This window comes from Sycon ciliatum, chromosome 1 (genome assembly GCF_964019385.1).
Source record: "Sycon ciliatum chromosome 1, ocSycCili1.1, whole genome shotgun sequence".
NCBI lineage: Eukaryota > Metazoa > Porifera > Calcarea > Leucosolenida > Sycettidae > Sycon > Sycon ciliatum.
This window is the reverse complement of record NC_088643.1, coordinates 15,060,131-15,084,534: the sequence shown is the minus strand read 5'-3', so window position 1 is coordinate 15,084,534 and position 24,404 is coordinate 15,060,131. Positions and strand designations below refer to the sequence as shown.

Here is a 24,404-nt window from a genome sequence, read left to right as displayed (position 1 = left end):
GGAGCTTGCAGAGAATTTGCGTAATCTACAGATTGCGCTGCGCAATCTGAGAATTCCCACAATGTGCAAGCAATCTTCAGTTTGCGCCGGCATTCTTGTGCATTCTGGGAATTTTCAGATTGCACCGCCCAAAAATTCAAAAAATGAATTCGGTCTGTGGGAGTCTGTGAGAGAACGCCAATTCTGACAGATTCCAGGGCCACGTTGAGGGGCCCTATCCCACCACCCATGGTTGCTTCTGGACATTTTTTAGATTTGGATCCCGCGCACGGACAGAATGAAAAAAATTCAAAAATTGACTTTGGTCTGTTGGAGTTTGTGATAGAACGCCCGCTCCTGCCGTTGTGACAGATTCCAGGGCCACGTTGAGGGGCCCTATCCCACCACCCATGGCTCCTTCTGGACTTTTGTTAGGTTTGGATCCCGCGCACGGACAGAATGGACAAGAAAATGTTAAAAAAATTTGTAAATGCATTTTTGGGCTCCTGGGTGGCTCGCACACCGTGGCACTATGCCAGAATGTTGAGTTTTTCCGGCCTGGAAAGCCTGTTGGTGAGGCGCAAGAACTTTTAAATTATGTCCAGAGGGCCAGCATAGTGGCAGGAGTTTGTGGTGAAACTTTCACTCAAATCCATTGAGAGACACCAAAGTTATGTTCAATTGAATGCCATATGCTCATTATCCACATGTCCTTTGCGTCTCTGTGTTTTTCACTGTTTTTATTTGACATTATCTTTCTTTACGGAGTTGTTGTTGCTGTTCGTTTTGCTACTCTTTCTTTTTCCCTCCCCTTATTTCTATTTATCGCCGTGGTTGGCAATCACCCACTCTCGTAATATTGGCCGGTGTTTCCGCCGAGTCTTGAGATGTTGCAATAAATAAATAAATATGAAATTTTTGGGTGATATGCCACCTTAAAGGGAAAGTATACCCTAAAATCAAATTTTCACCAGTTGTAGTTTTCGGGGTGCTGAGTCGAATGGTCTTGGTCCGAGGAAGCTGAGACGCTCCCTTCCTCCTTTATTCCCAATCGAACTCGCGCACTTCCACCGAAACTGGATGACTGCGCCCTACTAGATAGGGATTTGTATGGAAAAAGTCACTAAAAACGCCGTTTCGTTCTTATAAAAGCATGGATGGCCGCGATTGGTCCATATGTGTAGTCTTTTGGCCGCTGAGTCGACTGGTTTTGGTCCGAAAAGGCTGAGATGCAGCGTTTGGCCCTTATTCCCAATCGAACAGGGTTGAGTAAGCGGTCACTTGCTCATGCGTACACCAGTCGCCTGGTCACCGTGCCTGCAGGCTACAATTTTCAAATCAAGGTTCAACTCAAAAGCTCAAAGCAGGGAGTCGTAAGAGGCTTTTGCGGCCTCCCTGGTTCAAAGATTCAACTCAAGTGACATAAACGGGCCCAAACAGGCTGTAAATGAGCACGTGACCGTGCAAGAGACCGATGTCATTTCGTATCTGGAACTGCACACGCGTTTGGATCGCGTTGTGGCAGACAATGAGTAGTGCTCTTGACTATGTGTGTGTTTGTGTGTGTGTGTGTGTGTGTGTGTGTGTGTGTGTGTGTGTGTGTGTGTGTGTGTGTGTGCGTGTATGTATGTGTATGTGTTTGTGAAAAACAGAAAGCTTCAGCTGCTAGTGCCGCCGCTGATACTGCCGCTCGAAGTTGCTGCGTTGCTCACTGCAACCTCTGCAATAGTTGTTTCCAATCCTTCAAGGCAAACTGCATGCATTCCTGCAACAACAAGTAGAGAATGAGGCAAGTTCCAGCATGCCTGTATCTGCTCTCACCTCCAGAGAAGTCTACTCTGCTAACTGCCATATCTGTTGCTAGAGTAATGTCCAGCTGAAACAAACAGATAATGCATAGAGGTAGAGATGTATCCTCCAAGGATTTTGAAATCGGGCATTAGGAAATAGTCGTCCTGTAGCCGACCTGGGGCCGTACCACCCTCCAGAGGTAGAGATGTATCCTCCCAGGAAGTTGAAATTGGGCATTAGGAAATAGTCGTCCTGTAGCCGACCTGGGGCCGTACCACCCTCCAGAGGTAGAGATGTATCCTCCCAGGAATTTGAAATTGGGCATGAGGAAATAGTCGGTCCTGTAGCCGACCTGGGGCCGTACCACCCTCCAGGACCTGGCTCCGGTCCTGCTATGAATTTTGAGAGAACGGCAATCGATTGAACATTTTTGCATTTTCTGCGATCTGTGCTGAGAGGCGACAGTTCATGGAAATTGGATTTACCCAACTTCAGGGCACGCAGCATGTGCCAAGTCGGGCACGAAAAGATTTGATTAGTTTCAAGCTAGGTACAGTGAAATGGCTCGAGGAGACCGATGTCATTTCGTATCTGGCACTGCACTCGCGTTTGGATCGCGTTGTGGCAGACAATGAGTAGTGCTCTTGAGTACCGCGCATTTCAAAAATCTAGATGCGTGATTTCAAAAACTTGTTAGGCCAGCATCTATACCACATAAAATCTGTGATCATTTTGTCCACAAAAAATCCGAAATTGGGCGTTTGTTATCTGATCACTACAACATAATAATAATTGGGGGAAGGACTTGAGACATATTCTGAAAAAATGTTCTCAAGAAGCTCCAGTCAAATTTGAAATATTACCATGCGTCTATGTATTTTTGATATGGACTGTAGTTGGAACTTCTTGTAGTCCTCTCACAAAGATCTTCGCAATGAGTCCAAGATCTCCAAATTGGTGAAACGAGAGAGCGTGGAAGCGCATGGCCCTAGCGAGAGTCAACTTTCTCTTTGCATTTGAGGGCAATACGACACCGTCTAACACCTTCATGACCTAGGCAAGAAAAGCATAGGGATGTTATACAATTTTCATTTCTCCTACTTTTTTAGACATAACGTAGGATTCGAACCCGCACAGGCACTATACTATCGCCCTGCATGCATTCCCCCTATACACTTTGCATACATACTCATTCTTCCAAGTTGCTTAACATTATGATCTTGCATTTGAAAGCCCTATTTGAATATCGTGGACTGCTGTCTTTGATGGTACGGAACGGGACAGGTACGGGATAGCGCGAGGCATGCCGATGCTGTCCTTGATGGTACGTTACGGGACAGGTACGGGATAGCGCCAGGCATGCCGATGCTGTCCTTGATGGTACGGTACGGGACAGGTATGGGATAGCACCAGGCATGCCGATGGCACAAACAAAAAAACACAAAATTAAAGCTGTGTGGACCCTGGCTAGCGCCAGACGGTACTGAAGTAACGTCTTCTGCATAGCTACGGGAATATAACCAAAATATATGGTGGATATTGATTGCGTATCTTCATGATTGCCACAATTGTTTACAGGTAGGAAGCAATACTATTATGTACTGTAAGGGTCGACCATTCATTACCGGATTACTAGCACAGCATGCACCAGAAGTACAAATCTCAGCACAATTTTCAACTTCACCAGTTCACAACTTTAGTCTCCTTCGCTTGATTTTAACAATCTAGGGCTCGTTGGAAAGCTCTTTGATCGAAAGTCTGCAGGCCGGCAATAAAGGGCTAAAAGTAATATGTAAAGAGAAAAGGACCTGTAAGAAAGGGTTTGCTCCCCACACCGGAGCTCGCGCTATTCCGTTAAAGGACCTACTAGTAAAATTTATTAGCTATGGCTAATAGTCCACCAATAGTCCACCAAGGTAATGAGACAATAATATACAAACACATCGTTCCCCTCTTTATGTGTTTGTTTTACATACCTTTTAGCCTCCCAAGTTGGCTGGTCTGTTGCCTTGCGTTTTCGAGTTGTAGTTAGACCGGTTTGTCCAATGGTCTTACTAGTCTCATCATCATCATCATTCTGTAGTTCGACATTCTTTGTTGCCGAGGGACATTGCTCATGCACATCTTCGTGGCGCATCCCTTTCCCTCATTGGAACTTTCCGCACCTGAGCCTTTCCAAGTTGGAAGGTTGTTTTTTTGCGGCATGGACAAAAGGCATCATGGGTATGGGTGTGGGCGTGGATCAGATTGCAAGCGTTGCCGCCGTACTTCTGAGATTGTTGCATTCCGGGTGTGCTAGCTCCACTTTCTCTTGTTTTCCTTCTGTCTGTCTGTGACTCTTCATCTCATTGTTCTCTCTCTCTTTTGTCTCACTGTCTGTCTGTGACTCTCATCTCATTTTTCTCTCTCTTTTGTCTCACTGTCTGTCTGTGACTCTCATCTCATTGTTCTCTCTCTTTCTCTCACTGTCTGTGTGTCTGTTTCTTTTTCTCTCTCTCTCTCTCTCTCTCTCTCTCTCTCTCTCTCTCTCTCTCTCTCTCCAGGTGAAAACAAAGGATCTGGGGCTGAGCTTGTGAAGCGGCGTAAGGAAGAGAAGGCCAAGAACTGGGGATTTAGCTCTGCCGCTGTTGGGTCTGATCTAGGATTTAGATCTGCCGCTGTTGGGTCTGATCAGGGTATTAGCTCAGCCTCCCGCGGAGTTGATCAGGGAATTGGCTCTACCTCTGGCGGAAATGATCATTTCGAGGACGCCCACGACGATGACAGTTTGTCCAGTGTTTTGTCCAGTGTGTGTGTGCTCCAGCGATACTTGCTCCCAAAGCTGGAATCTTCCTATTGCTGGTGCGACAATCAAGAAATGTGCCATGTAAATATTTCGTCATATTTCACTCCTCATGCTAGGGCTATATGGACTGTTTGTATTTGACTCCTTTTTAGGGATCAAAAGACATGTTTTGGGTTGTCTTGGCAACAATCTAGTATTGACTTTTGTTAAAAAAAAGTAAAGTTCTCACTTCCGAGTTACCACCGGCTATGCAATTCAATTGTATTGAGAAACACAACCAGCTTAGGAAGTTTTGCGTGTGCTACGCCCCAGTGACCGGCAAGGGGGCAAACCTCGCTGCCTTCGTACTAATCAATATTATAATAATTATTATAGGCTTTTCCGCGTTGGCATGGCCGAAGCAAGCTTGCAATGGCTAGCCTTCACATAGATCTACGCTGCTCCATCATGACGTGACGAAGCAATGAATGCTCGTATAATTATTCTACGATCTAGGACAGAACCAAACCAAGTCAAAAATAAGAAAATATAAAGCCATCAGTTGCCTGATGATCGTACGCCGGACGCTCGTAGTAATACGTAAAACTCAGAGTTGTGACACAGCCTCCAATCTCTCTTGTGTACTATAAGAAAATAGAAACCTCGTAAAAGACCCCGGTTTCACCTCTTTCTTTTACAGTACTCGGCTTTTTTCATATGGATAGCGGCAAGGGCTGGATGCAAAGCGGTAGTGGCCGAGTATGAGTAACTGGAACGTGTTTCCCGTGTGCACCCAAGCCAAAGGCAAAGAGCATGCATGCACCCAAGTAATATTTTTTAAGCCTCTTATACGGGCAATCACAGAACATGATTTCACTGGCCTGACGCAACAACTACAAAGCAAAACATAACAAAAAATTTAATAACCGCAATCAATAAAATTAGCTGAACCGACATTTGTGTACTTTATTCATGCAATGTAAAAAAACGGTGGAGAGGATGTGCAATAAAACGATGAAAATATGAAGAAATGGTGTAGAGAAAAGAATAATATATATGGATTTAAAGAAGTTTTCGTACAACACTCATCAGGAATCGTCGTTGTACTAAAGGACACTGAAACAAAAATTGAACTATTATAGAAAATCTAAGTTAGATAAATAACACTAAGAACAAAAGCAATGAAATTTACAAGTGTGAATTTTAACAATCAAAGCGAGAAATAAGTAAACATGATTGTTTTATTGCACATCGTCTCCACCGTTTTTACATGCATGAATAAAGTACACAAATGTCGGTTCAGCTAATTTTATTGATTGCGGTTATCAAATTATTGTCTCCTCGCCGTGTGTTTAAAAAATTTAAATAAAAATAAAATCAAACTTTACAATCTGCACACAATGACAACTCCATTTTTAAGATGGTCTCTGTTGATCAGTCGGTATCCGTTACCCGTGTTAGCTAGTTGCCAACAAGGCGGGCTTCGGCAACAGGAACATCTAGAGAGGCGTCATCCATCCCCTATGCCAGGGAACTGGTGAGCGGGGCCCCCCGCAGACACATGATGTTAGCACGCAGTAGAGCAAAGGCTCCGGATAAGCGAGATATGGGTATGATACCCAACCGATCGACGCTCCTCCATAAGGACAGCAAGTCGCCGATAGAACGCAATAGCAGCACTGCCCATAACACCAGTTGTTGCCTGGACAAGTGGAGTATTGTATTATTATTATTATTATTTGTATTGTATTTATGGGGAAGTATACCCTAAAATCAAATTCATTATTTCACCAGTTGTAGTCTTCTGGGTGCTGAGTCGAATGGTCTTGGTCCGAGGAAGCTGCGACGCTCCCTTCCTACTTGAATCCCAATCGAACTCGCGCACTTCCACCGAAACTGGGTGACTGCGCCCTACTAGATGGGGATTTGTATGAAAATGTCACTAAAAGCGCCATTTCGTTCTTATAAAAGCACGGATGACCGCGATTGGTCCATATGTTGTAGTCATTTGGACGCTGAGTCGACTGGTTTTGGTCCGAAAAGGCTGCGATGCAGCGTTCCTCCTTTATTCCCAATCGAACATGGTTGAACAAGTGGTCACGTGCTCCTGGGTGCCCAAATCACCTGGTCACCGCGCCAGCAGGCGACAACTTTCACACCAAGGTTCAACTCGAGTTCAACTCGAATGACAGGACTGCACCCAAAAAAGGTCAAACAGGCTAGTAAGTGTACCATGGTGTACCCTGCAGGCACGGTGACCAGGTGACTGGTGTACGCAGGAGCACGTGACCGCTTGTTCAACCATGTTCGATTGGGAATAAAGGAGGAACGCTGCATAGCAGCCTTTTCGGACCAAAACCAGTCGACTCAGCGTCCAAAAGACTACAACATATGGGCCAATGGCGGTCATCCGTGCTTTTTATAAGACCGAAATGGCGCTTTTAGTGACATTTTGCATACAAATTGTATTGTATTGTATTGTATTGTATTTGGACGAGGTAGTGGATTCGGCGTGCTGAGTGGTGTTGGCGACCAAGATGTTCTTGGACCAGCGCAGTACCCTGACCCTATTGTAAATTTTTCTGACTTGAAAATTCAAAAATCGGATTTTGGTGTGTCTTGCCATTCAGAATACATACTTTTGTCGCTACATCATCTAAACGGTTGCGGAGATATAGGCTTTTCAAAAAATTGAGCCAAAACTACGACAAATCTAAAATTCAGTCAGGCACCAAAAGGATTCTCCAAAAGCAAATGGATGCTTATCACGGAAGTCTCCCACATAAATATCGCAAGAAAAATGGGGAAATGGGGGAGAGGAGAGTGGAAGATGAAGCATGGGAAGAAGGGAAACAAGTACCTAAATATCGAGGTATAAAAGCAGGAAAGAAATCGACGAGGGAAGAAATCACCTCTGCAGATAAAGAGATAATAGCGGGACATTTAGATGAAAAAAAACCAGCAAGGATTAATTTCAAGGAAAAAAATTTCTCAAACGGAAAAGTTCGGAATTCCAGTCAGAGAATATCTATGCTGTGAGTATTTGTATTTTGTATTTATATCATTATCTCATGGCACATCATGATGACGGCCAATAAAACTGAGACAAGGGTGAAAGCCAACCACAGCAGTAAAACAGATAAAAGAATACAAATAAGAGGCAAAGAAGGCAAAGGAGGAGACAAACCAGCAGGATATACATGAAACCTATAATTGAGCAGAGATTTTAGCAACAAAATTATCCATCGACGTGCTGGTCTTGGCCTGCGTTGGTAATGTTGCCCAAAACACATAGCCAGCAAAGATCGGGGATCTAGTGAATAGGGTGGAGGCAGCGCGTGGGAGACTGAGTGAGTTCCGGGTATTCCGTGTTTCGGAGAACCAATTATAAGCCTGCATATGCAAGGGTATTTTATTTATTAATATTTTATGTATGAGAACACAGAGGTGGTACTTATGTCGAGTGGAAAGGGGACTGATCTTGGCAATTTCGTAAAGACTAGCGGAGGGAAAGCGACGATCTTTGCTAAATAAGATTTAAAGGAGCATGCGGTTATGGGTTTCTAGCTTGTTCAATACAGTAGTAGTTATGCCAGACCAAGCAGTATCACAGTAGTCAAGTAAGGGCAATATATAGCAACGATAAAACAAGCGTTTGCAAGAAAGAGGAAGATGTCTACAGTGGGCTTGAAGAGCCCCAAGGATGGAGCTTGTTGTGCGCTTGCAGACATACTGCACATGGGGTGACCACGACAATTTAGAGTCAATATTAACGCCAAGATGCTTATGCTCTTCAACAATACGAATAATGAGCCTTTAGAGCAATGCGAAAATTGACAGAGGACTGAACGCAGCGGATGTGTTCTGGAAGTTTGTTCCATTCCACAGATAAACTGAAAATCCCCATCTAGTAGGGCGCAGTCACCCAGTTTCGGTGGAAGTGCGCGAGTTCGATTGGGATTCAAGTAGGAAGGGAGCGTCGCAGCTTCCTCGGACCAAGACCATTCGACTCAGCACCCAGAAGACTACAACTGGTGAAATTTGTTTTTAGGGTATACGTCCCCTTTAAAAGGATTTTCCAAAAGAAAATGGATGCTTATCACGGAAGTCTCCTACATAAAAAAAACAAGAAAAATGGGGAAATGGGGGAGAGGAGAGCATGAGAAGAAGGGAAACAAATACCTAAATTGTTGTGATCTCGAACTCGTCAGTCACTGAACTGATTTTATTGTAAAGAAGACACGAACTTATAGAGTGTGAATAAGAGTATAGCGAGATAGAGAGCGGTGGATGGAGAGCCACTGGACAGCTGGATAGTGTATCAATAAGCGCTCGAGGGGAAGGCTAGACAGTATGTCTCTAGACATCAATAGGTATTGTACGAAAGGCCAGTCAATAGCACTAAGGAGTGAAGTCAACTACAACACAGACAATAGCTTCAGTCAATCATGACAGGCATGATACGGATGATATAACATAAATATCGAGGTATAAAATCAGGAAAGAAATCGACGAGAGAAGAAATCACCTCTGCAGTTAATAGCGCGACATTTAGATGAGAAAAAAACCCCAGCAAGGATTAATTTCAAGGAAAACAATTCTCAAACGGAAAAGTTCGGAATTCCAGTCAGAGAATATCTATACTGTGAGTAATGAGCCTTTAGAGCAATGCGAAAATTGACAGAGGACTGAACGCAGCGAATGTGTTCTGGAAGTTTGTTCCATTCCTCAGATAATCTGAAGAGAGGGGATTTCAGGAAATGGGCGCCAGAACGAGGTAAAACTATAGAGGATGGGTGACCACAACTAAGAGATACATTGAATTTGAAACGAATTAGCAAAGACGGAAACTGGTAAAAGACATGATGAAAATACGCAAGGACAGAATCTGACGACGCCACTTCAGGGATGACCACAGTGAAACCCGACATCTCCACCTCTCGCACTCGTTCAGCATAATGGCGTCGCTTCTCAGCTTCGTGCTTGTTTAAGGCAGATTGGATGTGTGCCGACCGGTTTGAAGCTGCATATGGGTTGAATATCCTTACTACAAAAGAGCAGCGTTCAAACCGTCCGCCCCACACCCCGCCTGCCACAATGTAAAGCCGTGCCTGGTCAGTTGATATTGCCGTCCGATGGCGAAACCGCTCACCAGTGATCGGCTGAAGATGAGGCTCCACCGCAACGTTATTTGCCACTCTCCGGAGCATGCTGGCGGTGACGTCACGTACCTCATTGTGGCGCAATGTTTGAAAGCCACCATTTGGGCAAGATAAGGCGTGGCACAGATCGAAACTGGCCCCACAGGCACAGCTACTGGGAAGACCAGTCAATAGCCAGCCATACCGAAGGGCAATGCCGTCTCGGAACTCACCCTTCGTCAGAGCGAATCCGTGGCACTTCATCGGTCGGCAAGTCAGCCAACTGGACGCTCCTGGCTGGGAGGCCAATTGGCCAGAATAGCAGAGTTCTGGCGGTGCCGCCGCAAGGAAATAAAGCACTTTGTTCTTCATAGAACGTCAGTTCGCTGCCGACAACTTCCGCTTCGCGGAACGAACACAATCCAACGAGTCGCCAAGGGGAGCCTGAGAACAGATGCGTTTCACCAGAGGCGCTGTAATGGTCTTCGAAGTTGTGTACTGGTGCGGGTTGAAAGTGGTGGGGACTACAATTCCCACGCCACCATGGCGGCAAGGAAAGGAAACCATTTCTCTCTCCATTTCATTAGGGTGGTATCCAGTCACCATTGGGAGGAGCTTGTGATGAATAGCCTCCTCCAACGGCTTGAGGGCTTCTGCAGCACCCTCCACCGTCCGGCAAAGAAACGTCCATTTACTCTGCAGCCCATTCACCAAAGCATGGTTGGCTGCCTGCGGCTGCGACTCAGCAAACTCACACAACTTGTTCACCTGCCCTAGGAATCCACTCAGCCTGTCAGCTAGGTATTCCTCGATGAACGGAGCAGTGCAGAGGGCTGTGCCAATATGACGACAGCCATCCATCCTCACTTGAACGGCTGTGTCAGCGAAGAGATCAAGCGCCTCATGATACCTGTCTGGCTTCACCAGAAGTATGGACTCGGTTGGATTCAAATGGTACCCGTAAGCTTCCCCAAGGCTGCTCAGAGAGTCCGACCACGCGCGAACTGCCCGCAATCGGCCTGCTCCGGAAGAATCATCCGCAAACCATGTTTGGATGATGTCAGCCATTGAGACGCCCTCAATCAACGGCAGCACCTCCAGCCCATACAAGGCCATTGATAAGAGATCTCCCTGCGTCATACCTTCTGATGAGTGCACTATCTCACCATCAACATACAGACGGGCGGGAATACGGTATGTGTTGATGACAGCGGTAGAGAGAGAAGGGCATGAATGACGTATATTTTGTAGACATGTTGAGTCCGAAGAAGGATGACTGACGACATCTTCTCCAGACATTACAACGGACAACGGGAACAAGTTATAGGGAACGGCATTAATAATTTTATTATAGACGATGAGACAAGAGACCAGGACGAACGGAACGACTACATTGAAGAGTGAGGAAGAGATAATCTGACGAGAGCGAGCTTATTGAAGAGAGAGAGCTCGACTGAGAAACAACGCAATATAAAGGGCCTGGGTAGCTATGGCAAACATGGGCGCGCAAGTAGCTACCCAGGCCAACGGAACGAAAGGTGAGTATGACGTAGTACGGGTGCATGCAGGCCGGCCAGAAAAGGTACGGGAGGAGGTACCTAACAGACAGCATCCGCGATTCAGTCTATTAAACCAACTTCCGGCGATTGAAAGACACCACATATTGCATGAACTGCGGCCCCGACACCGCATTCCTGACCGGCACAAAGCTGAATAGAACCTGCGATTTCCTGGATTATATTGCCAAGGACACCCATAATCGCTTTCCCGATTATGCGTCGCATTACCTCACCTATCCCGATGGGCCTTACACCTGGATTTTTGTCCTGAGGAATGAGCCTGCAAGCGGTGTAGGCTTCTAAACTGACTGGATCAACATAAGCAGTGGCGATGCGAATGGCACACACGGCGACAGCATCACATAAACCATCATAATTATGCCTGACCGAACGAAGTGAGCATACGCCGCCAGATATCAGCATCCACTCCAGACGGTCCAGCAGCTCCCTCGACCCTCAGAGCAGTTCGTCGAATGCTATCTCTTGTTATGGCTGCAAATAGAATTGGATGTGGGGGCTGTGGCGGGGCACCATCAGGTACAGATCCGGGCTGGATAGGTGCTGCCTCCGGGTGTTTACCCTTCAGAATACCACGCATCGTTTCACCATCAATTTCGTCGTCAAGCCGCAGTACACCTCCCCGCTCATTACTATCCAGCATTCGCCAAGCAGACTTGAGTTTGCCTGATGTCACGCTCGAGGCAAAATCCCTGGCAGTATCATTCATATTGGAATGAGGAGTTCTTTTTGCCCAATCATCCAGCTGCTGGTGGATTGTTCTGCACTCATGAAGGAGCTCCCGAACCTCGCCCCGGTTCCATAGCTCCATACGACGTTTTAAACATGCTGCTGCAGAGTCAGGCCTCACGCCACATGGTTTCTGTAACAAGAGCTGTTGATATACCATGGCGACCTTTATAGCAATTCCTTCGTAAGGCCTGGCACGACCGAAACAGGATAGGTAAGTTGTTAGTTGTGTCACGAAAGAGTTACCCACACCTCCTGTTGGTACTTGGAAAGCATTGGGGTGAAAATGAACAGGTTCATCATAAGTATTCTGAATCAATTCAATTGAACAGGTGTAAATTAGATCATTTATGATGAAACCATCGAAAGTTGCTTCCGTGTGCTGTGGCAAATCCTCAGTCCGCCGTTCATTCCGGCTTGATTTGAGAGAGGGCGAACAAGCCAAACCTAGAGCAGAACCGAGGGACTGCGATGCCAGGTTGCAACACGTCTCCGGGGGCAACGCCACACGGAGTACATCGGCACCAGACACCATGTCATGACGGGATGCTGGTTGCCGTGGGAGCAAATCGTCAGGCGCCATAGGAGGAGAATCCACCACAGACGGCGCTGCCACGACGGAAGCAGAGTCACGACTAGCAGACTCAGCAGGCATTGACAAATCATGGGTAGGGCGATGCACAGAATCAGCCACCTGAACAGCAACGCCCGACACATTGCCCACTCTCATCCGGTTGTTAGACGCATTATGTTGGTTATGATAGTTCGATCTCAAATCAGACGATGGGTGAGTGCATGGCACATCCGTTCCAGCACACGAGCCTCCAGCACTCCGTGACCCCACATTCCGGGGAACCCAGCCAGGAGGCGCAGCAGGAGGCGCAGATGGCACATGAGCATCACCAACAATAATATTTTTATTTATTTATTTCTGCGCCTCGTGGCATGTCAAGACAGCCAATTGAATTGAGGAGAGGATGAGACCAACCACGGAAGAAGAGAAAAAAAGAAAATTAAGAGCACGTACACAAAGTGGGAAGGGATTAGCAACTTACAAAGCAATGGGATGCTCAGCGAGCTATGCAGCGGAAGTGGTGACTGTGTAATTATTGTTGTAGTTCGAAGATCAGAATTGCCAAAATTTCGACAACGATTATCTCGACCAGGACCACAGCACCTGCCCGCAGCAGCACAAGAGCAGGAGTGACAGGTGCCCCTGCTACATAAGCAACATGGGCGAGTGCCACGAACCTGCGACATCCCCGCTGCCGATTACCACCGGTGGACCGCATCCAGTTGACTAAAGTGACAGTGCATACACGGGCACGGCCAGAAGAAGGCGCGAAGAGACGTGAGGTGTGAAGAGGTGTGAAGAGTAGCTCGCACATCAGTCGTCACAGGCCACGCGGGATAGCACCCAGCCGCAAAGCACAACACTGCATGCCAGCTTATCCAAGGCCCAAGGCGAAGGCGCCGAAAACGCTCCGAAACCACGGCACAATGGCCGGTTCGCCAGATAACAAGAAACCAGCTGGAATGGAGGTAGGAATAGCGGACTGGACAACTCCACATCCTTGAAAACTACTGGGGCTGACTCCTGAAGCCTAGAAGAAAGTAATAACCGGTTGACTGGGATAGTGGATAAAAGAATTAGAAAAACTGCGGAGGAACAAAATCTCCATCCGAACGCTGCCAATCTACTAGTAGCACCCGAGTAATACTCACGTTCCAGACAGTCCAACCCGGTACCCGGGAACCGTCCCGACCTCGTCTGGACAGTCCAGATTTGAGAGACGTCCTGCGTCCTGCCGAGGGCGAGGTCCTACAGTGCTGTCAACTGAAATCCGACCCCCCCCCCCCTAGCGGTGCGCTAGCCGCGTTAGCGATTCGTAATAGACGGAAGGGGATCGGATTTCACTTGCCAGCACTGTAAGCGCTAGCTTCCTGGAAATGTGATGTAGGCACTAGTGCCTTTCTATGTGACTAGCTACATGCTTCGATACCTCACTCACTGACTCAGCCACTGTCCTCAGGCGCTTTTATTTGTGTAAGACTCAGTAAGAGTAAGACAAGCAAGCACGTACATGGAAGAGCGAGCACGCAGTCGTTGCTCTGCATTGGGGTGTCGCAGAAACCAAAAGATTGAGAATCTGGCTCCCCCTGCCTTCCCCTTTTCGCATTTCGGCAAATTCCCTTGCCTCTCTCTCAAGTTATTGTTGTTGTCGTCGTACTTTTATTCCAAAGTCGCATCAGAAACAGGCGTCTATGTGTCCTGAGATTTGTACGGCTAGCAGTGTAATAATTATTAATTTTTGCTGTGAGGAAAAAGGAATGTAACGATTGTTGAGTAGCAGAGGATGCTATGGTGATACCGGTACATTTACGGAAATTACGTCAAAGTACTGTAAGTCTGGCCTTACACTTTGAGCAAACCAGAGTACGTGGAAGACATAGCGATGGGTGAACCTGAAAGCCACAGAAGTAAGTCAGTTGCTACTGGATGCAGGCTAGTGGAAGTGATGAACGAATAATGAATAAACATTTTAACTCTCTGCAGCACATGCTACTGTAAATCAGATCTCTATCTTTCACTGCTCAGAAGTGCTAAAATTGAAGTGCTAAAATAATTGGTGCTATCTGGAGGGTTAGAAAGAGGCGCAGATACCACAGTCAGGGGAGAGGGGGGGGGGGGGGGGAGGTGCGAGCACAACAGACATAATATCACCAGTAGTAAGATATAGCTTGTCTCCAAATGTTTCCACATGAGCGAGGTGCTGCTGCTATCACACTTCAGTATCATCACGTGTTGTAGCACATTGTAAGCTAGCAGTAAAAGGTAAAAGTAAGCGTTTGCTCGACCAACCTGGCTGTGTAACCTGCGCTTCCTTTACTACCCTCCATTTTTACACCAATTTTAACACTTTTGAGTAGCCCCATACGAGCAAATGCATTCACAAGCTAGCACCGATCCCCCCCCCCCCCAAGTTCTCACTTACCTGTTCACGCTTAGTAACTTTGCGGCTTTGGCCTAGCGCCATACTGGACGGTGTTACTGTATAAATGGGGACAGTCCAGGCATTTCCTGTATCATATTAGTCACCTTGTGATTGCCAGCTGGGCATGAAACTCCTAGTTGTGATGTCGTGTCGTCCTTCATTGCAAGGACCTATGTGATTTTTGTGATAATTATGTCTAATAATGATACGGTAAGTGTGGCCTGAGTACCTGCTTGTTGGCACCGTTTTATGTACTCCAGTTCTGTATGTGCATGGTGAATTTGTTCTGAAAATATCCTAATCCTGTTATTAACCTCTCGCAAAAGATGTGCATGTTGAATGCGCAACTCGCTTCATTTATTGTGTTGAATCCTGTTATTGGTGATCTCTCCGTTCCTTGTAGAGACCAGCGGCGCGGTCTGGTGGTCTGCCAGCGCGGTCGCAAGCATCACCTGAATCCCGGGAGCAACCCCAGGAGCAGCCACAGCCAGCACACCAGCAACGCCATCAGCAGCAACAGCAGGAATGGCCCTCCTGGACAAGCATGGACCCCTGGCAAGCAACAGTGAGTTTTGTAGCAAGAAGGACCCACGGGCCAGGGTGTGTACGATCTCCAGTACCCTAATCGATAAGGCACTGTCTCAGAAAAGGTAGGGGCGCTGGGTTTGAATCCCGCTCCTGGATCCTTCTTTTTCAACAGTTTGAACGATCCAATGCTGGAGTAAGGTTGTTTGTTGAACTGACAACTACCAGTCCAGGCTGTAGCATGGTGATTTTCCCTGAACGTGTATGACCCTTGAGTCTCTTTTTGACCTTAGGATACCTCTACTCAAACCTTAGTTTACCTGAACTCAAACATTTTAAATACGGTCTCTTTGATGCATACGAAAACTAACGACTTTTCAACAAATTTTCAGGCATGGCGGATCATCAGGGTGAACACAGTTTTGACTTCAGTATACCTAGCCATGCTACTACCAGTAGTATAACTGTGGATGACTTTTCATAGCTTGAATTTGAGTGAATTAGGTAAAAACCAAAAAACACACACAGGGTCTTACACGTTCAGGGAAAATCCCTAAGCTACAGTCTAGTTACTTCGAAGTAAGTCCTTGTCAGTTCACAAAACAACTTTGATCCAGCGTTGGATTGTTCAAACTGTTTCAAAAGAAGGATCCACAAACGGGATTCAAACCCAGCATCCCTGTCTTGAGAGGACAGTGCCCTACCCATTAGGTGTCATGTGCATATGAACAGATCTTGCATTGATTCCGTCTCAGTTAGCTTTAAAGAACTTGGATGGATGTGCTGGTTGGATTGAGCAGAATTTGTAAATGTTGGCCAATGGTAACCTAGGCTAGGCATGTTGGCATGTTTGGAATACTGGGCTACAGTAGCAGCGCTCTTGTGCAAGTGGAAATCATTTCCCTTTTCGACAAGGGCTGGCAATGTATTCTGTAATTTCTTCGTGATATTCCTGATGATGTGCTCTTCTTGAAGCAGACAAATGGATCCACTGCATTCTCGATGGCAATGATGCAGCAACAGCAACAACAGCAGCAACCACAACAACCTCAGCAGCTGCAACAACCTCCCCTACCGCCAGCAAAGACTGGCAGCAGTCTACACCAGTCACAATATGGTAACACGCCAACAGCATCCTCCCTCAGTGGACCGAGTGGCGCAGCAGTATACAATGATACGAGATCGCCGTACCATCGCCCTGGCAACAGACCTGTGCAGCAAGGTCACACATCCTACTCTGGATCTTCGGTGAAGGCACTGTCTGGACACCAGAGCAGTGTGAGTAAACATATACAGGTACACATACACGCACAGACACACACACACAGACACAGATACACATGCACACATTTACACACACACAAACACACCTGACCTTTGACGCCCATCGCCGGAGGCGATGATAGCAATGCTACGGCAGAAGCCATAGCAACTTGTGCTGGGATTACACCATTCAACAGCTTGCAAGGCTGAAGAATTGACCGTCACTATTCAGCCTGGTCTACACCATACAGCTATTTGAGTGACATTTTCTGGCCAGTGAATCCCTTTTTTGGTCTTTTTCATTTTTCATTTTTTTTTTCTTTTTTTCCCGCACACACATCACACCACATACTCCGGCATGCACTGGCTGTTGGTAACCACCCAGGAGAATGAAAGAAAAGTCAGGAAGAGTCTGAGAAAGAGAAGAAAGACGTGTGTGACCATAATCGTCGGGAATCGAACCCGCAATCTATCGATTGGAAATCGCTGCACATACCACTGCACCATATGGGACACACACACAAACACACACACACACACACACACACACACACACACACACACACACACACACACACAGACACACACAGAGGCTGCTGTAGTGCTGCTGCATTACGCATTGCCCGGTACCTTTCGTGGGTAGAGCACTCTGGCGCTAGAGCGACGAGCTATCTTAATGTCTGTGGTGTCTTCTTTGAACCATGGCTGGCAGCTCGGCCTATTTAGCTCGTAGCTGTACTGATGAGGCCTTTATGGCCGAAACAGCTTGCTGGAGCTTGCAGAGAATTTGTGCAATCTACAGATTGCGCTGCGCACTCTGAGAATTCCCACAATGTGCAAACGATCTTAAGTTTGCGCAGGCATTCTTGCGCATTCTGGGAATTTTCAGATTGCACCCCAAATGGATTCGCTGGGCTCTTCATGGTCTTTCAGGGAAATGCGCAGATTGCGCCTCACACGGATTCGCTGTGCTCTTCGTGTTGCTGCAACGAAATCCACAGTTTGCCCCCACAGGTGGCCCCGACATGGATTTGCTGTGCTCTTCATGTTTTTCAGCGAAATATACAGTGATGTACGCTGGGTTAAAAAAAATATTTATTTCACTCAACTCGTGGTACATCAGCAATTGACACACAGAGGGATGATGGCCAACCACTGCAAGAAAAGAAAAGAAGTTGTTTTGTTTGCCTGTATCCTTGCTGTACTCTTGTCGTACCTTTGCGTAGTTCTTACCTGCTGAGCTTGCCCCCCACTGAATAGATGTAGGATTATTACCTTTTTTGTTTCGCTCTTTTTCACCTTTCACTTTTATTTGTCCATATAAGACTAGTTCAAGTAGTCCCCATTCCATTGTTACGTAGATTCACTGATGATTGTAACAAGAAAGCAGTTCTGAATGAATCTTCGCTTTCCCTTCCTTGTGTGCCTTGCAATAATCCTACAACATTTTACACATCCATGTCGACATATATGAAATGCTTACTGTGCAATTAGTTGTCTTTGTAGCTAAATAAATAAATAAATGCGTATGAACAGACCTTGCATTGATTCTGTCTTTCAGTGTTAAAGACTCTGTGACTTGGATTGATGCGCTGGTGGGATTGAGCAGAATTTGTAGATGTGTGCCAATAGAAACTTTAGCTAGGCATGTTGGCATGTTTGGAATACTGGGCTACAGTAGCAGCACTCTTGAGCAAGTGAAAATCATTTCCCTTTTCGGGGTTTCTGAATCACTGTGCTCTTTTTCCGTGTCAGTTACGAGGGCTGGCAATGTATTCTGTAATTTCTTCGTGATGTTCCTGATGATGTGATCTCCTCGAAACAGACACATGGATCCACTGCATTCCCGATGGCAATGATGCAGCAACAACAGCAGCCGCGACAACAACAGCAGCAGCCGCGACAACAACAGCAGCAGCCGCAACAACATCAGCAGCCACAACAACATCAGCCGCCAGAACATCAGCAGCAGCCGCAACAACAGCGGCAGCTACAACATCAGCAGCCGCAACAACAGCAGCAGCCGCACCAACGTCACTTCCCACCAGCAGCGAATGGCAGCAGTCTATACCAGTCACAGTATGGTAACACGCCAACGGCATCCTCCCTCACTGGACCGAGTGGCACAGCAGTTTACGCTGATACGAGCTCTCCGTACTATTACCCTGGCAACAGACGTGGGCAGCACGGTCACACATCTTACTCTGGATCTTCGGTGAAGGCAATGCCGGGACATCAGAGCAGTGTGAGTACACAGACACACACACATTTCCACACACACATTTCCACACACACATTTCCACACACACATATTTACACACACACATTTAGTCATTTCCACACACACACACACACACACACACACACACACACACACACACACACACACACACACACACACACACACACACACACACACACACACACACACACACACACACACACACACACACACACACACACACACACACACACACACACACACACACACACACACACACACACACACACACACACACACACACACACACACACACACACACACACACACACACACACACACACACACACACACACACACACACACACACACACACACACACACACACACACACACACACACACACACACACACACACACACACACACACACACACACACACACACACACACACACACACACACACACACACACACACACACACACTTGGAATTTTCAGATTGCACCCTAAATGAATTCGCTGGGCTCTTCATGCTCTATCAGGGAAATGCACAGAAGAAAGTGTGAATTGTTCTGCGGATACGGTGCGTAAATAGTGCGGAGTTCTCGGAGCCGTGATCGCGATGCGTCACCGCTACATCAAGCTGCTTATGCTAAAAACTCCGTCACAAGATTGCCCATCTGCCGGTCCAGTGGATTCGTAACACAGGGAATAGCATGCACTCATGGTCTGACTGCATGAAGCACGAGGATGAGGCGAAAGCCTTCATCTATATCATGCCTTATTATTATTATTATTATTATACGCATTCCCGCGGCAGCGTCAACCAAGCAGTTATGCTTGATCCACACGTTCGCTTATGCTGGACATTGAAAGAAAGCAGATGTAGACAGCTCCTAGAGAATGGGGCTCTACAAAACCAATGATCGAAGTTAGTCCTTCAGTAACATGGAGCGTCATAAAATTGGTCTCATTGGAAAAATGTCATTACTATTGTCTCCTCATGTAGCATCATGGTCAATGGGTGGCCAGATAATTATACGTATGAGGTTGAGTTGCCAGATAATTATTAAAAGATTCAAATAGTAATATTATTGTAGAATGGTTGTTATGAGTTTATAAGGGTGCCATGGCTGTTTCTACTCGTGACGAGGGTGTGCACACTCTTCACCAGCGCGTTCCATGCTGGACGGTCCACAGCAATCCGCTCCAGACGGCGCAAGACCTCAACACTCCGCAGGTGCCCATTGTTCGACTGGGACAGATCGGTGTGGAGCTTTATTGGTAGTGTCACCCTCGGCCTCCCACGGTACCTCCCCTCGGGTGCCTGAAAGTATTGCTCCATGCTCAATCGTGCTGGCGTGTCCTTACCCAGGCGAAGCACATGCCTATGGAGTGAAAAAATCAAGGAAGAGCAGCATAGCTTGAAGGAGAGGATATGAGAAAAATGTCGACGTTTTGCAGGGAGACACACTTGCAGATGCGCCCTTAGACACCAGCAGCGCTGAAAACTAGACGGTCAGGCCAAGAAACGATACAGTAGTTATCTATCTACCGTCTCTTGGTTGATTTTTTAGTACTGGTGCTCATTTGTACGAAGGCTTGAGTTTTGAAATGAAGCGCACATTTTAATAAGCCGGACCAAGTACAGTGATACACGCTGGTTTGCCTGTACCCTTGCCATACTCGCTTGCACTCTGTACTCTCTTGTACTCTGTACTCTGTACTCTGTACTCTGTACATTATTGTCATACCCTTGCTGTACTCTGCCTCGTTTGTTGTTTGGTCACGTGATGCAGGTTTCACTGATTGCATCAGATTTAGAAATTCAACGTATCAAGGAACAAGACCGGCTAGATGAAGAAATGCTGGATGAAATGTGGAAGGGCCTGGAACGTGACGAGCTGCAATTACGGGCTGCCGACGTGAACCAGAGCGCAGACATTGACGAGCAAACCTTTTCAAGGCCACTGAAGGGAAGAGCGCAACACGAAGCAGCTCATGAGAACAAGCAGAATGAGCAACTCACCCAGGTAAAGTGCTGAAGGCTATAACAGGGACGGGTCTAGGGGGTTCCGGGGGTTAAGGGGGTTCGGGACAGTTAGGCCCAAAAATTTAATTTCAACATCAGCCCAATCTGACATCAGGTTTGAATAGGTACAGCCTTATATTTTCGCTTAGTAACATCAGTTTTTCAATTGCCTGAATAGGTCTTGCCAAAAACACAATTTTCCTTGATGACACAAAATAACACAAAATCCCAAAATTGATGAGAAATCGTCCATAGCATCAGTTAGAACAGAACATATGACATAAAATTTTACAGACTGTTCGAGGTATTGACTAAGATGATATCAACACCGAAAAATGTACACTTTGGTTGACGATGGGATCAAGGCCGTCATTTCCTGGAGAAGAACAAAAAGACGCAAAAAATGAAACTTTGAATATTTTTTGCAGCTTATTTTTGAGTTTGCCCCATATGTGGATACTTCAAAGACGTTCTATAAGTGGGTTGGAACAGGTTTACCGCGGCGAAAATAGGGGTCACCGTGCATATTCTGGAGAAAAATCCAAAAAACTGTCAAAATTTGCCAAAATTGGTAAATTAACGTATCTATAATTGCTTGTACTTCTCTGCTGCTGCTTTGGTCATAACTTATTGGAATTTTGGCTGTTAGGTGTTGCATAAACTCACTAGAGCCCTCGACGTTCAGAACAATACAAGGATGGAATAGCTGAACTAGTAAATTTGCCGGAAAACCCTGGGTGCACGCGTTATCGATAGGTACTTTTCTCCATGATTACTCTCCTGTTGGCACTTGGTTGTGATACATGTACATGTAGCTATGATAGCGCTTAGCACTGCCCCATATCAAACTACAATGAAAGCTGACATGTTGGAACGAATCATGGCAGACAACATTGAGTCCTCTTGTTCTTCAACTATGCGAGCTAGAATGTGTCCCCCCACTGGCAAAAATGATGGTATTTTACGGTGCGCACAAACAAGTGAAGCACTGTGCCACAGGGCGTTCCTTAAAGTTGGGTTGGTGCTGGTTCTTCGCTAGGTGTTCAGCCACCGCTAATATAATCTTCCTTGAGACTGTCACCCGCTTCTTACCTCCGACTTGCTCCTTCATCAGTCTGGAAATGGCTGGCTCACCACTTCGTTTGTAGGACAAGATAAAGTGCTTCATCACCAACCCACTGGCAGCTGCCCGCACTGCAACTGATTTAGAGAAGCACGTTGCTTGGACCAACGGTTGAAGGGTGGCCAGCCGCTTTTGCTGATGTTCTGCAAACTCCATCGCCGAACATGCTGATGCAAAAGTGACAGAGTGCTACAGGATACTGGCATCAGGGCGAGCTTCGACAATTTTAGCTAGGGCCGCAACATCCGCAACAGCATCATGAGCAGCGAACTCATTCCCAACGATGAACTATAAATCAATCTGAGGCTGTAGCTTGGGAGCTCCGGTATCGCGGTTTAGGGATCAGAGTGTTCACCAATCACAAAAATGCACACCATCGACACACACATACACACACACACACGCACACACACACACACATGCATGCTCTCACACGCAATAGAACACACGCGCGCGTACACACACACATACATTCACGCACGTGTGCGTACCCACCCACATGCATGTGCACACTCATGTGCATGAGTGGAGATGCCCGCATACACATGTCACACCAACATGCCCTGGGAGCGGTCATGCACGTGTGTATAGTATGTGTGCGAGGGCACGTCCACATGAGCGCATATGCATGTGCATGTTCATACATGCGTATGGTGTACACATGCACACACATGCAGGTCTATGCAAACACACAGACGCTCGCAGCCGCCGCGCATACAGTGTGCTCATACATTTCCATAGCCATAGGGTGGCACTGACTCGCAAATATCATGAATAAATCTTATGAGATTGAAAAACGCACTTACCCAAAGCAGCTTTGGTGTTGCTTGTGGAAGTACGGGGGCCAGGGTGTTGAGCAGTTACAGGGCTATCTGTACCTATAAAATTCTCCATCCCACACTGCTGACACGGAATGACAAGTACGCTGCCCAGGTCGTACCTCTTCTCTTCAACGCAATCAATGAGCGCCAGAGGTTTGCCACATCCAGGATTCTGGCACGCAGACAATCCCACAGCCAGATACCTGAGATGAACGATTCGTCGACCGTGAAGAGGGGCACTGAACGACCTCTTCGCGGGAGTCGAATCCAGTGGCGTTGATGATGGAGATCGCCCTTTCCGTTTTTCAGGAACTCGATCGATCGTTTGAGTTTGCGAAGCGTCCCCCTCCTTGGCTTCTTGCATCGTCCAGTACGCAGAATGAGAAGCCACGTCGTGGGTGACGAATTACTCTCCCGCGTCTTCATCTCCACGACATGTCGGCAGGAGAACCGAGCTATCCAAAAAACGCCAATGTCAAAACAAATCCGCAAGTCCACTAGTGCCAGTAGTGGCTGAGCTTCTTCCTCAAATCTTGTCTCGACTCGAGCACGCGCTGCGAAGTCATGGTCAAACTATTTTCTGTGCATGATCGCGTCCCATTTTTCCACTCCGAAAGGCATTATTTTTCAGAAAAAAATTCGGAAATCCAACATGGCGCTAACCGTCGCGAACCTCCTTAAGCGGAACCCCCTAAATTTACAAATCTCCTACTGGAATTCATATGCATGTACTATACATGTATCAGCTATTCAGCTTTGGATAAACTACAACCCCCTGTAGAGATCTCTGGATCAGACCCTGTATAAGACAGTTAGGGTTGGAATATCAAGTAAGGTCCTTGTATAATGTGAATGTGGCATGATAATCGCAGGTACCATTTTCAAAAGTGTACCCGTATGGATTTTCCGGCTCTCATTCAATTCATTACGGTACTACAGTACAAACATGAATATACAGGCTGGTACAACGCTGTTCACCCGATTGCCCACAACTAACGGTTCTCCGAATACAGTATAAGTGACAATCGATTATAAGTCACACCCTCATTTTCAGGTTTGAGCCATACTGGTTTGATATATTCACTTCAGTGGAAAGTCATGCTCGATTGTAAGTCGCACCCCCTTTTTTACAAAATGGCAATAAGGCCGCCTAGAATTAATTCGTTGTTTCGGGTCACTTCACTCATCAATACCAGGGTCGGTCGGGTTTATTTTATATTTTATTATATATTTTTTATTTTGGTTACTGCCATGCGCGACATATGGCCATGTGCATACATATTAGTTATCGAACAGCTTTTGCACATCAAGTCATTCGATCAAATCTAGACGATCCAGCGCCTTCAGATCTAGGTCCCCAGCTAGCTCCAGGACAAGATCTTGACCTCGCTAGCAAACGAGTCCGACGAGAAGCTCTCACCAAAACGTCTGTCAATGAGCG

At 46.6% G+C, this 24,404-nt stretch overlaps 2 protein-coding genes across 9 annotated transcripts in view; both read left to right on the top strand.

Annotated features, from left to right (window-relative positions):
- Positions 1–5,092, top strand: part of LOC135814777 (uncharacterized) — a 20,385-nt gene extending 15,293 nt beyond the window's left edge. For 3 of the 4 annotated variants that reach the window (XM_065327957.1, XM_065327965.1, XM_065327950.1), the window contains exons 14-15: positions 1,632–1,768; positions 4,314–5,092. In XM_065327957.1, the coding sequence (XP_065184029.1) occupies positions 1,632–1,760 (129 nt within the window). In that variant the 3' untranslated portion in view covers positions 1,761–1,768; positions 4,314–5,092. The remainder of the gene's footprint in view (positions 1–1,631; positions 1,769–4,313) is intronic. The other variant, XM_065327971.1, reaches the window with a different exon arrangement.
- The window catches only part of LOC135814805 (uncharacterized), a 129,565-nt gene that overhangs the window by 81,678 nt on the left and 23,483 nt on the right, over positions 1–24,404 (top strand). Inside the window, exons 1-5 of one of the 5 annotated variants that reach the window (XM_065327989.1) lie at positions 15,088–15,187; positions 15,381–15,542; positions 16,481–16,780; positions 18,591–19,010; positions 20,787–21,020. The exons of 3 other annotated variants lie outside the window; for them this stretch is intronic. In XM_065327989.1, coding sequence (XP_065184061.1) covers positions 15,170–15,187; positions 15,381–15,542; positions 16,481–16,780; positions 18,591–19,010; positions 20,787–21,020 — 1,134 coding nt within the window. In that variant the 5' untranslated portion in view covers positions 15,088–15,169. Of the gene's footprint in view, positions 1–15,087; positions 15,188–15,380; positions 15,543–16,477; positions 16,781–18,590; positions 19,011–20,786; positions 21,021–24,404 lie in introns of those variants that run through there. One more of the 5 variants, XM_065327983.1, reaches the window with a different exon arrangement.